This window comes from Sinocyclocheilus rhinocerous, unplaced genomic scaffold (assembly GCF_001515625.1).
Source record: "Sinocyclocheilus rhinocerous isolate Xijiao unplaced genomic scaffold, SAMN03320098_v1.1 scaffold574, whole genome shotgun sequence".
Classification (NCBI taxonomy): Eukaryota; Metazoa; Chordata; class Actinopteri; order Cypriniformes; family Cyprinidae; genus Sinocyclocheilus; species Sinocyclocheilus rhinocerous.
This window is the reverse complement of record NW_015659919.1, coordinates 1,207,366-1,222,567: the sequence shown is the minus strand read 5'-3', so window position 1 is coordinate 1,222,567 and position 15,202 is coordinate 1,207,366. Positions and strand designations below refer to the sequence as shown.

Below are 15,202 nucleotides of genomic sequence, written 5' to 3'. Positions count from 1 at the left end.
ATTGTTTTTGAATGAATATCATGGAACAAATGCAGAGTTGCCTTATTAGAAATAATTATATGTCACATTGACATTACCAGCAGTGATTTTTCACAGTAGCCTGTCCATCATATCTTCATTCTTTTTTCTTTTTCTTTTTCTTTTTCTTTTTTTGACAAAACAGAAAAAAAAAACAGTTAATCAGCACATGTGTAGGTGTGAAACTAAAGACCCCTGCTGATTATTCTGTAATTTCTTTATCAGAGCAAATAAACGGTTAGCTTCGGCGGGGATAGATGGATCCGTGCATGTGTAATATATAAAGCTTAAGCTTTGTTTTTAGCATGGACAACTATGTTCTCAATTGGGGTAAGGATTGAAAGTGCATGGGGAGCAAGTATGGGGCAGATTAAGCCTACACAGGCACATATGTTTAGGATCTGGTGCACACATACAGCCACAGAGGTGCCTAGGGAATGGGAGCCATACAGAGCTGAAATTCCCACCTTTTTTATCTCCTGTGCTTTCCTGGTCTGACTGTTGTTGTCTAAAAGCACCCGCCTTTCGTTTCAGATCATACTGCAATGTGTACATGGCAAGCAAAACAATAGCTGTTATCTTTAGCTGTGAAACATCTTTGAAAAGAGGTACTGTACATAGCCATTATCAACTGTCTGTATTTAATATTCTTCTGTGGAGTATAACAAGCTGAAAAGAGAACGATGTGTAAAAAAGAAGGGGTTAAACAGGAGCCCCTGCTGTTATCAGAGTCAAAGGGACACCCAGGACAGTTGTAATCGGGAAAAGTCAGGCTACACGCCGCAGACGAAGGGCGGCTGCTTGCCCTGACACACAGTGTTCCCACAGCTGGTACAACGCATACATGTCTGTGTATATGTAAGAAATAGAGAGAACAAGGGTGCTGATGGGTCAATACAGGTGCTGATATTGTAAAACAACTAAAATGAGACCACAGCGTTAGACATGACCGTCTGGAGTAAACAGCATCAAGATGTCATTTTTTGTGCTGTCTAGGGTTTTAAAGTAGGGATGCACCGAAATGAAAATTCTTGGCCGAAGCCGAAACCGAACAAAATGAAACACTGGGCCGAAGGCCGAATACCGAACACGCTTTTTCGAGTTTTTTTTCCCCATGTATTTTGCCAATGTTTTTAACCATTGCACAAATTAAATAGCCAAAATTTGCTTTTTACTGTTTTGTCTTGCTTTTCAAAGAAAAAATCAATAACTATGTGTGAATGTTATAATAAATGTATTAACAGAGCTGTTGAAATTATTATTATCATTATTATTGTCTTTTTTATTTTATTTTACAGAACAACAGTAAAATTACAATACTAACATTTATGAATGTTGATGGAGTTCTTGCTTTTTCTTTTATTTTGGCGGAAATGCGCAAGAAGACCTCAGCGCTTCTTTTTGTTGATAGAAGGTTTATAAATGAGTCTCATTACGAATACGTCACACGTATCGCATTGTCACGTGTCTTGTAAAAAATCATAAAGTTTAAGTAAGTTTAAGTTTTAAATGCTTCCACACTGCTGACATGTTTGTTGCATTGCACCTCTCACTCTGAGACTACGCCTCACTACGCTGGTTGCTATTTGATCGTGTCACGTGATTATTGTTTGGTACAGTTTATTCGGTCTTTTCGCTTATTGCTATTTTCGGCCGAATAATTTCGGTTACCGAACATTCGGTGCATCCCTATTTTAAAGTATATAAAAAAGGATGCACATGCCCTAAAAACTGTCATTTAGTTACTAAGGCAACATTTCTTATTGCATTTAAGTTTTTCAATTTAATATGTATATTTTATTGTAATTCGGCTTTATTAACAAAAGCATTTTTTTTTAATAGTTTTAGTTTGAGTTAACAATAACAACACTGGTTCTAACCCTGTAAGTAATTAGACAGAAGTGGCCAGAATACTTTGCTAGACCAAATTTGAAGAAAGACTTACAGATGAGTAACCTCTTGCAGACCTCTTTTTTTTTTGGCCTGGCAAACAATGAAATTGCATTGAAATAGACCCAGGCCATATCTAGAGACCAGATTGTCATAGACCAACCAGCAAGCAATGCTCTAGAAATCACTCACAAACCCTAGTAAGCACATAGCAACACATGGTAACACACAAGCACTGTGACAGCAAGTTTTGCACATGCAATAAAACGTACATTAAAAGTCAACATATTTCTATTATTCTTAACCATAATCAAGTGTAAAATGGGTCGACTAACTTTTTAATCTGGAGAAACGGGGTACTTTAGACATCACATGTCTGTTGTAGATGCTGAAGACCTGTGTGGGGCTCCTCCAGATTTCTGAAACATTTTAATGAGAGTATTGCCGGTGTCTTTGATCATTAGGGAAATGGGGATGACAGCTGGAATTTGACTGGTGTTACTATCTATGAACTCTCTAAAGGCGTGTACCGTGTATGTAGCGGTGTGTGTATATCTTACAGGAGCTCAGGTGCTGTGGAGAGGCAGCTGTTGGGATATCACTGAGGTCTCACAAGAACTGTTCCACTTTTTCTTCTGCAGATCGCACTGAGAAGCGCTCCACCATGCCCGACTCACCTGCTGATGTGAAAACACAGTCCAGGTTAACTCCGCCCACCATGCCTCCTCCCCCCACCACACAGGGAGCTCCCAGGACCAGCTCCTTCACCCCCACTGCATGTGAGTACTAGCACACACTGTACTCAGCCAATACATGGACACCTCAACAGAAGACCAATGCATATGAATGCCATGAAAGTATCAAATAGTCCTAAAATACCTTAACTTCCTTTCTTAAAATGAGTCCAGTTTTGTTTTTGTTGTTCCTTGAAAAGTGTGGATATCTAAATAAATTTCCAGCATCTAAACTATTTTAACCAAGTTAGCCTAGCCAGGTCATTGCAGTACAGATTTTTACATATTGGTTAATTAAAAAGTGAGTTTATAAAGATGCATTGTTTCATTTAAAAATTGTGATATGTATTTGTGTCATGCTGAAAATTTGGACTTTGACGCCGAAATTTGGAATTCCAATCCATCTTCCGGCTTTTTACATTTCTTGATGTGTCAGTATTGTTGTCTAGTTAGTTGGTTTGAAGGAAATGTGCTTCAAATATTAAATCAGTTGTGTTTGCATCCAATAGAGAGTAGTACGGAAGCTGTGTGGAGTTCCAGTCAAATTTTCGGATCCAATTTGAGCTTCGATTGACAGACAAGACAGCGCAGGTTACTTTTGGTATAAAACAAAGTCTCAGCTTTCAAATTGAGTAATTTTGTAAGAAATTCAAACAATAAATACCATTTTATGGCTCTTTTATGTGTCGTGACAGATCGCTGTAGCACCTCAGTTCAAACAGTATCTTGTTTCAAATGCGCAAAGATGTCAGTACACCATTTTTCAAGTTCAAATCCAACTGCACGGTCAACTGCATTAAAATATTCGAATTTTCATGGCTAAACGACTGCTAAACTGGATGTGATGTATTGTATGTCAAATGTTATTCTTTAAACACTAGTTCTGTAAAATCGGTGATTATTAATAATTATGTCCAAAATTATTTTATACTTTTTTCTTTTGATTAGCCGTAGAAAGCGTACTATATTTTGCTTTGTTTTGTTTCGTTTTCTTTACTCATACTTTCATTATTCTCTCATTTTACCATGGTCAATTGGTGCAGGGTAACGGTTGCTTCATAACTGAAATACAGCAATCATTAAATGTCAGAGATAGAGGAAAGGCATCATAAATCATCCTAATTATTACTACTACTACTAATAATAGCTCCTTTCTAATGCTTACAAAGACAAAGAATGACAATGCAGAGAAAATTTCAATGCAAAACAAATACAGAAACAAAAGAAATCAAAACACAGAACAATCAAAAAAATTTAAAGTAAAGTGGTAAAATTATACACAATCAGCTTGTAACACTCCAAAGAGAAAGGAAAACTTGAAATCGCATCATATGACCCCTTTAAGGCCAACTGGTTGACTAGTCATTCAGATAATCCGTCAACTTTGATGATTTTAAAGAATATGTAGTTTTGCACTCCCCTCATTACAGTCGACAGGATTTCCCCTCGTCTTCTGACCTGCAGATTTTTGCTTCTGCCCGCTGGCTGATGCCACAAAGTGCATCACACATGCCAGCTCAGGGGAGCGCTAGAGCGGCTCGCTATGAAAACGGTCCGTGTCGCAGCCTCCCAGCACCATGTCAGTGTAATTGAGCAGTGGTGTGCTGTCAACAGCAGTAACACATTCCTCTCTCTGATGTTACATCCCTAAAAACAGATCAGTTGGACTCTGCAATTAGCGCTTATGAAAAAAGAGACAAAAAGCAAGCCGGGTCTGAAGCAATCCGGAGCCTTTTTAAAGGCAGACTCTAATTATACATTCTGAAGGTTTAACAAAGCAAGCGCTTTGATTTCCCCTCCATGTAATTGTTACCAGATGCAGCTCAAGTATCTCGTTTCTGTTCTGTTGGAGGGAGGCCAGGCAAACGAGGCTATCACGCAGCCTAATCTCATTAGAGAGACGTTGATTCCAAGCTGCATCCCTCCATCGCGTATGTTTCTCATCGTGGCACGGGGGGCACTCGACCACATGTATTCTCCTCCTCTGGACTTAATATGTCTGATGTATGGAAGCAAGAACGCACGGCTTCCTTCTCAAAGCTGCCGTGGCTGATTCAAAACAAATGTTCCACTGTCACAAGAGCCTCATTCAAGCACCGTCAGTCACAGGCATTCATATGCCAGTGTCATTTTTGACAAAGGATTGCTTGCTGCTTCTTTTAAAGGAATGTTCCTGGCCATGTTTAATATGAATCTTTTGGGTTTAGATCATTCCATAATGCTTGGGTTAAAAATAAACGCCACAGTTCTCTTTGTGGCATGTAGAAATAATAAACTTTGTTTTCCAGTAACGAATGGCACCAATCACTCTCCCACTGCACTGAATGGAGCTCCATCTCCACCCAATGGTTTCAGCAATGGGCCTTCATCATCATCTTCGTCCTCGCTGGCCAATCAACAGCTGCCGCCGGCCTGTGGTGCAAGACAGCTCAGCAAGCTCAAACGTTTTCTCACGACACTACAGCAGTTCGGCAATGACATCTCACCTGAGATCGGAGAACGAGTGCGAACCCTGGTGTTGGGGCTTGTGGTAAGTCTGCAGTCACAAACTGTGTGGCACTTACTTGTTTTTATTTTTTGTCAAAACTTTATCTTTGTGTGAAATGATAGGCTTCTTTCTGGTGACATATGCAGGACTTCTCTTAGACAGCTTAAACCCCACCCTTGCAAGTTTGTATTCACCTGTCTCTGAAATAGGGCTGGGTGATAAAGCGATAATTACTGCAATTTAATTTTCTTCGACAAAACGATAACAAGAGTTCGATAAATGTTCGATATAATGTTTGTGGCAAAAGTGGAACGAAACTGCGCTATTCATTTGAACCGTGCCACACAGACTGTTTATCTATAATTACAGTATTTTTTGTGATTAAGCTATAATGTTTGTGCATTTGTACTAAATGTATTTAGACTACTGTTTTTCATGCAATTACCTAGAAACTATATAGTTACATTTTTACCATGGTATTGAGGTGTGCTATATGTGTGGTTTTAACTGTGGTTATCATGATCTAAATGTATGCTACTATGGAAGACCAATGGTTTATTTGAACCCGTTGAGCGGTACGGTCCCACATATGGGATTTTTATTTCCGTGCCCCTGGGAGTACAGTCCCACATATGAGATTTAGAACGTTCGGTGACATCACATAACTGCCAAATTCAAACTGCGTTTTCGCGCTTTGGCTGACGCTGAGACGCCGCTGCACTTGTCATATAATCACAACTATGCAGTGTTTTTAACCACATAATGTTTATTTTAGGTTTCAGACATTTAAATACATATAAGTACTAGTAAAACAATACTTTTAAAGTTCGTAAAATACACACGGATGTTTATGGAAGCAGCAATAACAATCCATTCAAATATAATTTGCCTACGTGTTTTATTAATATCAGATACACATAGTGTAAGTAACTATAAAGTTCACTCTATTCTTCTCCCAGTTCACCGGCCACTTATTTGCATGTATTTCGGGAGAAACTGATGAAGTCACGTGCTGTAAATCCGACTGACAGGACTCTCTGAACTGCAGCGCAAACTCACTCTGGGGGGACCGCTAGAATATTTTAAACTCACCACTGAAAAGGTTAATAAAACTCAAAACAGTCATAATAATTAAACTTTGAACCATATAAAAGGAAACATGACTGGTAAAGAATTTTAAAATGGGAAGCGTTTGTCATGTTCTGATCATAAAGAGTAGTTTAAAACCACAATTAACGGTCTGGATTTTACAACTTTCACTTAAAGGGGTCATCGGATGCTAAATTTACGTTTACATGTTGTTTGAACATAAATGTGTGTTGGCAGTGTGTGTACAGATCTACCCTATAATGATAAAAATCTACTCAGTGTTTTTAATTAATCCCTAAAAATAATATCCCCTTTTTCAAATCAGGCCGTTCTCAGCTTCTTGTCTGTGTGACGTCACACGGACGAAGGCCCCTCCAACAATTGTTGATTGACACTGCCGTCTTACCTTAGACCCGCCCTGAGTGAGCTGTCATCAGTCCGCTATTGTTTCGACGCCGGAGCAGATGTAGACAAGAATGTCTCCTAAGCAATTGAGGTGTTCTGTTGTTGGATGTAATAATGAACATAGTAAACGTCATTTACTCCCGACATCTGAGCCTCTGAAGACGCAGTGGATTACATTTGTTTTTGATGGGAATGCGCCTCTAAATCTACCTAAATGCATCTATGTTCCCGCGAAACATTCGTGATCCAGCTTCACTTACAGCAGAAGTGAGTATAAGGGTTTTTTTATGAATCTTTGCAATCGCCTTTCCTAATAACGTGCAAGTTAGCAAGTTTCGCGGCTAAATGCGGCTAAAGTAAACAGTCTCTCAGAGCACAGCTCGTCACCCCACAGAAGAGAGGGGCGAGGTGAGCAGAGATCATTAGCATTTAAAGCAACATGCAACATAACAGCTTGCTGTAAACAGAGCTGTTTTTGACAGGGTAAAAAGGGTGTTGTTTTACACTACCATTGAGAAATTTTAACCAAAGTATGTTATAGACTTTTCATTAAGACCTTAAAAAATCATATCAACTTGTGGAAAATGGGCATCCGATGACCCCTTTAAAAGCAAAAATCTGCTTTTAAACTTTAAATAAATAAAAGTTTGAAATTTATCGTGATAATTATCGATATCGACTGGTATGGGGAAAAAAATGTGATATTTTTTTGGTCATATTGCCCAGCCCTACTCTGAAATCTTAAATTCCAATCAACAACCAATGAATTGAACCAAGTCCCCACCCTACAGTACATTTTATTCTTTTTGATAATCTGTTTCACTCGAATGTACGTCGCAATGTGGAAGAAAACATCTGTCACTACTTCCATTTCTTCACGACTTTAATGGGAAAGGATTTTCTAACATAGCGTAAAGTGTATATTCTGACTCATAGTCTTTAAGAAAAAGCAGTTGTCTCTGACAGGATACTAGTAATTATTATGTCTCCTGAAAAGTTTACAGACAGTAGAAATTGATTTGTTTTGCTTTCTTGCCACCAAAAAGGTTTTGCCACCAAATCTTGTTTGGCTTCCATAATAGAAAATAAAGGTTTGTCCAACAACAATAAATCAAATAGAACACATCTGTAGCTAAGTATAGCAACATAACTGAAGAAAGAAAAAAAAAATCCACTTGACAAGATGTGCACCATAAGCTATACCACAGCGTTATTTTCGTTAATATGTAGTTATGGAATAAACAATGGTGAAATAGCAGCCTGTACTAGAGGAGGGCTGCTTTAATTAGCCATTCCAAAGGAAAGCTCTTTTTTTCAGCGGGCATTTGTTTATTTTTTGCTGTGTCTACATGCAGAGGCTTCCTTGTGTCCCCTTGGCTTCCGTGGCTCTTTTTAATTCGCTCCCCACTCTGCCTTATTGAAAAGAGTGACACACTTAATTAGCGCCGCCGATGCTGGAGAAAAGCTCAGGAGGCTTTCTGGCTGTCAAAACAGGCCGCTGCAATCTGGCCGAACAGATGTAAGCCTAATGTAACAAAATTCAGGTCTGGGAAATGAGGGGAGAAAAAAAGCTGTGTATTTTTCTCAAATGTACGACTTCTCGCTCTCTTTCCCATCTTTCCTTCCGCTAGCTCTCTTGGAAATAACATGTAGAAAATTGAAAATAGTGTTCTATCAGTCCTATCAGTCTGTTAAAAGATGATAGAGCAGAGAGCAGGAAAGATTGAAATTAGTAATTTCTCTTTTTTTTACACTGCCGAGTTTAACGGGTGAGATATATTTCAGTTCGGTAGGGAATGACACGTTTTTTTAAATCCGCATATCTTCTGCATGCATTACGATGTTTATGCCATGTTTTATCTCGCAGAGCAAGCTGCGCAGTGTGATACTGCATCTGTAGTTTTGTTTGCATACGTGTTTGTGTGTGTGCTTGTTGACGCAATGAAGATGCGGTCGGCTCATGCACATGTAAAAGCCTCCAGATCAAACTTCCCCTTATGAGGCATTTCACCACAGCCATCCATATGCCTCCCATTACAGTCTTCAAATCATTCAATCTTCAGCAGGATATAGTTTTGCCTCCAATAAGTAATATTATCACATAATGTTTTCCACATGTATTCATGCGTGCACCCTCTTTTTTCCTCTCTCCCTGCAGAACTCCACTCTAACCATTGAGGAATTCCACTCCAAACTGCAAGAAGCGACCAACTTCCCACTCCGACCTTTTGTCATCCCCTTTTTGAAGGTATTGCACAAGCAATCTGGAAAACATTTAAACAACTGAGGCACAGATGTACATATTTCTCCCAGCCATTTTTTTCATCTCTCGCTTTTAAATGGCCAAAGTGGATGCGTGGTTTCCTCATGAGCAAAGAGGCATCAGGTTTCTTGATCACTGGGACCTATTTTTTAATATCTCATGATGTGAACCTACATTAATCAGTATAACAGCACCATACGGGCCCGTCCCACTACACACTGTCTCTATTTATTCATTCGCTTTTCTCACACGCCGAATTTTGGAGGGCAGGGCACATCTGAAACCATTACCACAGTAAGACGATCTGTTGTCTGGGAGAATATCAACCTTTGCCCTCTCTGCCGCCCATTTGTCACTGCGGCCCTTATTTCATTGCAGTTAAATGTGTCTCAGGGCCTGTTTATGTTGGAGCACTTAACACGAACCATTCAAATAAACACTCTGTATATTATTCTTTCGACCATGGGAAGTATTTGAGTTACACACGCCATACTTTTTTATCACATTATCGTGTTCGAGATTAAAATGATTGTAGCCTGCAAAGCGAATGTATAATTTGTTCATTTATGACATATGTTGCAAATAGACATCAGCGCTTGATAGAGATTAAATTCTCATGAGCATATGGTGACTGCTGTATCCATCCACCCTCAATCGTTAGCCATTCGTTTTCATCTGCTTGTAAGTGACAGCTATTACGTATGGCGCTCCAACCTACCCGTTCCCTCCCTCTTTGTCTAACCTTCAACCCCCTCCCCGTTTCCCATCTTTCTCTCGTGCTTTGCTTTCTTCCGTCTTCCTTTCCATAATAATGAAATAAGCGACCAGTGGAGATGGATCAAATCTGTGTTGTTTACTCCATTAGACGATGATGGAAAGGAGTCCGTCTGTTTTCGTGACACGCCGTTCGGAGGCATTTCATCTTGTCCACTGCTTGTCCTGGCCGGCTCTGTCGCACAAAAATTTGTCCCATTAGAGGTTGCTCCGGTCGCTGACGGATGCAGAGAAGCATACAGGGACACTTCCCTGACTCGCTCCCTCTCGCGCAGCTCCACGCCATATGGTTACTGTATCATCCAGTCAGGAGGGTTGGTATCAAAGATGCAACTTGTGGGTTTTTTTTGTCTCGCTCCCTCTCTCCCTCTCGTCTAATTTTAGTGGTTTTCCTCAAAGGAGCCTTTAATGACAAATACCATATGGCTGTGGGAACAGGGGCTTTTATAAGTGTGCAGAAGCGCAGCTGCAACAATGTGCATTAGCAGCGTTTTTTCATTAGGCTAATGTTGTCTAGCGACCCTCCCGTCAGAGTTGGGTTTTGCGGGGAAGTGTTTACAGGAAGGGCAGTGTGCATCACGCTAATGAGGTAATCCAAATTCGACGCCAGCTGACGGCCTTTGTGCTGATGGCTTTTGTTTATGATTTCTCTAAATGGATTCCTCGTCTGATAAATTTGTAATATTTAGCCGCCGTTTCGTTCAGCAGGCTCCATAAAGCCTGTAAGCACATGTGTTCCTCTGCGGCTCTGTGCCTCATTGCTCAGAGACGTACTCAGCGTGACATAGTCGGCGCTTCACCACATGCTAGCGGTGCAGAGGAAGTGAGGATTACATATACGTGGCAAACTGCTTTGCGGCTTGTGTTTGATATGCTGGTTTCCAGCTAGCTGTGTGCTAATGGACCACACAGGAGCTGGAGAATACACTTAGACATAATCAAAGCAAATGTCAAATCTTTGCATGTTTATAGTCTTACTGGATTGAATAAAAAAATCGATAATGATTAACAATAAAATTGCAAATTAGACTGTTCTAACTTTTATGGATGAATAAGCTTTTCTTATTCGTTATCTTGAAATACACTGCAAGAATTACTTTCTTCCTCAGTGTTTTGTCTTAAACAAAATATCTAAACATTCTTAAAACAAGATGAATTAAGATTAAAAGCAAAATTACTTGTGATATCAAGTCTTTTTTTCTATAAAATGTGTCAAAATTAGGTAAGTTTAAACAAGAAATATATCTGCCAATAGTGTAAAAACAAAACAAGTTTTATTTTTCTTACCCCATTGGCAGATATTGTATTTCTTATTCATAAAGTTACTTAATTTTGATACATTTTTTAGAAAATTCTTAAGTCATTTTGCTTCTCAAGTAAATGTTTCTTGATATAAGACTGGGAAGCAAGACAAAAATAATGATTAAGAAAATCATTTTTGCAGTGTACATGGTGTATGTGAACTGTCACTAACTATGAGGACCTCCATTTAATGAAAGTCTGAGGTCAATGAGGGTCAAAGCAATTTCACTGGCCTCTGGTAATTATCAGCATAAACTACTAACAGACCATTACCTCATACAGCTGGCGACCAGGCAGTCCTTTATAAACAATCCCCATCATTATCATCATTAAAATAAATCAGAATAACTTTTAATTATTTACATTTTTATGTTTTAATTTTTTTATTTTTGCCATTTAATCTTCATCATGACCAGCAGCAAAATTTTGGCCACACTTTCTTTAAACTCTTGTGCTTTCATTGTGCTTTGTTCAATATTCAATCAACGCACCGCTCCTAATTTTAGCCATTACATCACTGAAAAGGCGCACAGTGGGAGTACACTGAAGAATATTCCAGAGCTGAAAAGATGTTTGATTATAGTCTTAGATCAGAGTCACAGGCCATAGAGAAAGAAAACAGAGATTAAGAAAGCACAGAAAGAGAGAAAATAGACATCATCCTCCAACTAACACCTTGTGCTGTTTAGATGCTGCAATAGTCCGACTGTTGCTGGATGGGGAATCACAAAAACCTTTCATCTGCCGTGAAAATGCTCCTCAGTGTGTCTTTGAAGTGGCGATGCCCTCCAAGTGCTTTTGGAGAAAGCCAAGCCAGCTAGTAATCACCACGGAGATGCAGAGGAAATGAGACAGAAAGAAAGCGAACGCCCCCCACCCCCAGCCCCCCAAACCATCTGCTTTGAAGATGTCACTTTCTATGTTGACCATGATTGCTCATATCAAGGGCCCAGGGCACTAATGCATGTTTCAGGTCACAATAGAGTGCTGCTCGAAACGGTGCGAGAGTGTCTTTATTTTGGAAGAATGTACCTGTAATGATAATAATGAGTAAACAAAAAGCGGTGTTTAGAGGCTCTGGCTGTGGACAGCTTCATAGTGCTACATCTGCTCAGCAAATCCTGACCGCTATCTCCCCCTACAGGCCAATCTGCCGCTACTGCAGAGGGAGCTGGTGCACTGTGCACGACTGGCCAAGCAGAACCCGGCTCACAGAGCTGAAAAGATGTTTGATTATAGTCTTAGATCAGAGTCACAGGCCATAGAGAAAGAAAGAAAGAAAACAGAGATGAAGAAAGCACAGAAAGAGAGAAAATAGACATCATCCTCCAACTAACACCTTGTGCTGTTTAGATGCTGCAATAGTCCGACTGTTGCTGGATGGGGATTCACAAAAACCTTTCATCTGCCGTGAAAATGCTCCTCAGTGTGTCTTTAAAGTGGCAAGGCCTCCAAGTGCTTTTGGAGAAAGCCAGGCCAGCTAGTAATCACGACGGAGATGCAGAGGAAATGAGACAGAAAGAAAGCTAACGTGCCTTCCCCCCCCCTCCAAACCATCTGCTTTGAAGATGTCACTTTCTATGTTGACCATGATTGCTCATATCAAGGGCCCAGGGCACTAATGCATGTTTCAGGTCACAATAGAGTGCTGCTCGAAACGGTGCGAGAGTGTCTTTATTTTGGAAGAATGTACCTGTAATGATAATAATGAGTAAACAAAAAGCGGTGTTTAGAGGCTCTGGCTGTGGACAGCTTCATAGTGCTACATCTGCTCAGCACATCCTGACCGCTATCTCCCCCTTCAGGCCAACCTGCCGCTACTGCAGAGGGAGCTGGTGCACTGTGCACGGCTGGCCAAGCAGAACCCGGCTCAGTATCTCGCCCAACATGAGCAACTCCTGTTGGACACAAGCACCACGTCACCTGTCGACTCGTCTGAACTCTTGATGGACGTCAACGAGAACGGCAAGAGAAGAACGCCTGACAGGTGAGCAAATTGTGAATGAACATCATTATCAATCAGTCATGTAGTTTTGTTGGTATTCAAAGAGTCACACTATATTTTCCCTTGCCAAAAAAAACAAACATTTAATTTGCTTTGAGACAAAATACAAATAATTTATTTTTTCTGTAATTTATAAGTATAGAAATAAATAAATTTCTACTTTTATTTAATATTATGTTTTCGTTAAAAAAAGACAGCAAATTTATCACAGAGACTATCACAAGTCATTCTGACAGTTTAAATTCACAACAACAATGTGCAATGTTTATCACTGAACCACAAAACCAAATGTTTGTTAGCAAGGTATAAAACTGCATAATCAACGAAAGTGAGTTGTAATGACAATGAAAAATCTCTCACAGAATCTGATAATAATTAATTTTTTGGAGGAGTTGACGATAAATGTTTATTTGAGCATTCATTTGTTAGCAAGTGGACTTTAGGCACCCACACACAACTATAGACCACAAAATGCATGCTTGTAAAACAGCTGGAGGGCTGTAGAAATGTTGCAGCAGGTTATGAGTGTCTATATTGTCATGCATCATTTGGATTCTCATCCTTTAATGGAGCAGAACCAGGAGGAACCAGACACATCTGGAGAATGCAGGTAGATTCTGTAGAGACTTCCTGTTGAGATGAACATGAGTGAGAATTTGCACTATAAAACTAGATCAAGGCTACATGTCTGTTGCGGCCTGAGAGAAAAGATATAAAAGCTTTTATATATCAGTTCACTCCCAGGAGCTCAGAATTATTTCTTCTTTTCAGTGAGGAAATATCATTTTTAATATGCTATCTTATATGAATACATATCAGCTCAGGTCCCCATGGTTATTAGAGAAGAATATACAGCTCTCTATTTTTCTCTTTCTTTATATGTGTCTCTTTTTTTAATGTTATACCTGCATTTTTGCGTGAGCTCTAATGTATGGCTAGGTGAGCCTGGGGACATGGCTGATAACACATACAGATGAGACTCAGCTCGTATACAGCTGGCTAAGCGCTTCTGTTTCTGCTTAGCTCGGCTCAGCTCGACTCGACTCTCTGCGCTCAGAATGAGGAGGTGCAAAATAAAGAGAAAGCAATATTGGAATTTGAAAGGGAGCAATGCTGTCCTTAATCACAGAGCACAATGTACGGTCACTTCAGTCTGATTAATATCAAAGGAATCGGGAAACTACGGCTACGGAGAGAAGCGCACCCCACAATGCATTCTTAGTACAACTCGCCTCATTTAGAAGAGAAATGTGTGCCGAGACTTATTTGAATAAAATATTCCATTGTGCTGCACAACCCCTATATATTTGAAAATCCAAAAAAAAAAAAAGTGAATTCAAAATGAGGTTCAGATTTAGTTCACAGCTTTCAATGATCCCCACAGTCTTGTAAACTAAGGTAATTTAAGATGTTACCTGAGATTTTAAAATGCTTACAAGGCCTGTCAATGAGATCTTAGTTGTATAGAGTAAAAAATGTGGCCTCTGTAAGATTTTTATTTAATGTATTAAAAAGAAGTCTCTTATGCTCATCAAGGCTCCATTTGTTTGATCAACAATACAGTACAAAACAGTAGTACTGTAAAATATTATTTCAATTTAAAACAACTGCTTTCTCTTTGATATATATATATTAGGGCTGTCAGTCGATTAAAATTTTTAATCTAATTAATTACATGATGTTTCGATTAATTAATCTAATTAATTAATTAATCGCAAAATAAATTTGACTGTGAAAATACCCACAAAAGATTATTTAAATATATTTTTGTGTTAAATGAGAAAGTATCAAGTAGACATTACAAATTGTAGCTTTAGAAATATTCTATTTCATTCAACAACAACAAAAATTATTACACACAAACATTTAGGCTACAACGGCCTAACATAAACTATGGAACATAAAAGAAGATAATTTGAGAAACATCTCAGTATTGTTTGTTCATACAATGAAAGTCATTGGTAACCAAAACAGTTTTGTTATCAAAAGTCTTCAAAATACCAAAGTCCCTTTAAGTGTATTCTATAGTCTTTAAAAATAAATATCTTCTTTTATGTTCCACAAAAGAAAGGTTTGAACGACATGAGGGATGGGAGAGTAAATGATGACAGAATTTTAATTTTTGGGGTGAACTATCCCTTTAATGTTATTACCGTATTGGCCCGAATATAAGACGACCCTGATTATAAGACGACCCCCCTTTTTCCAGATGTACCTTTTGGAAAAAGGCTTTT

General features: G+C 39.1%; 1 protein-coding gene across 1 annotated transcript in view; it reads left to right on the top strand.

Moving 5' to 3' along the window:
* LOC107724268 (protein CBFA2T1-like) overlaps nucleotides 1-15,202 on the top strand; it is a 65,155-nt gene that overhangs the window by 37,820 nt on the left and 12,133 nt on the right. The window contains exons 2-5 of the mRNA XM_016533109.1: nucleotides 2,550-2,687; nucleotides 4,931-5,172; nucleotides 8,783-8,872; nucleotides 12,769-12,950. Coding sequence (XP_016388595.1) covers nucleotides 2,550-2,687; nucleotides 4,931-5,172; nucleotides 8,783-8,872; nucleotides 12,769-12,950 — 652 coding nt within the window. The remainder of the gene's footprint in view (nucleotides 1-2,549; nucleotides 2,688-4,930; nucleotides 5,173-8,782; nucleotides 8,873-12,768; nucleotides 12,951-15,202) is intronic.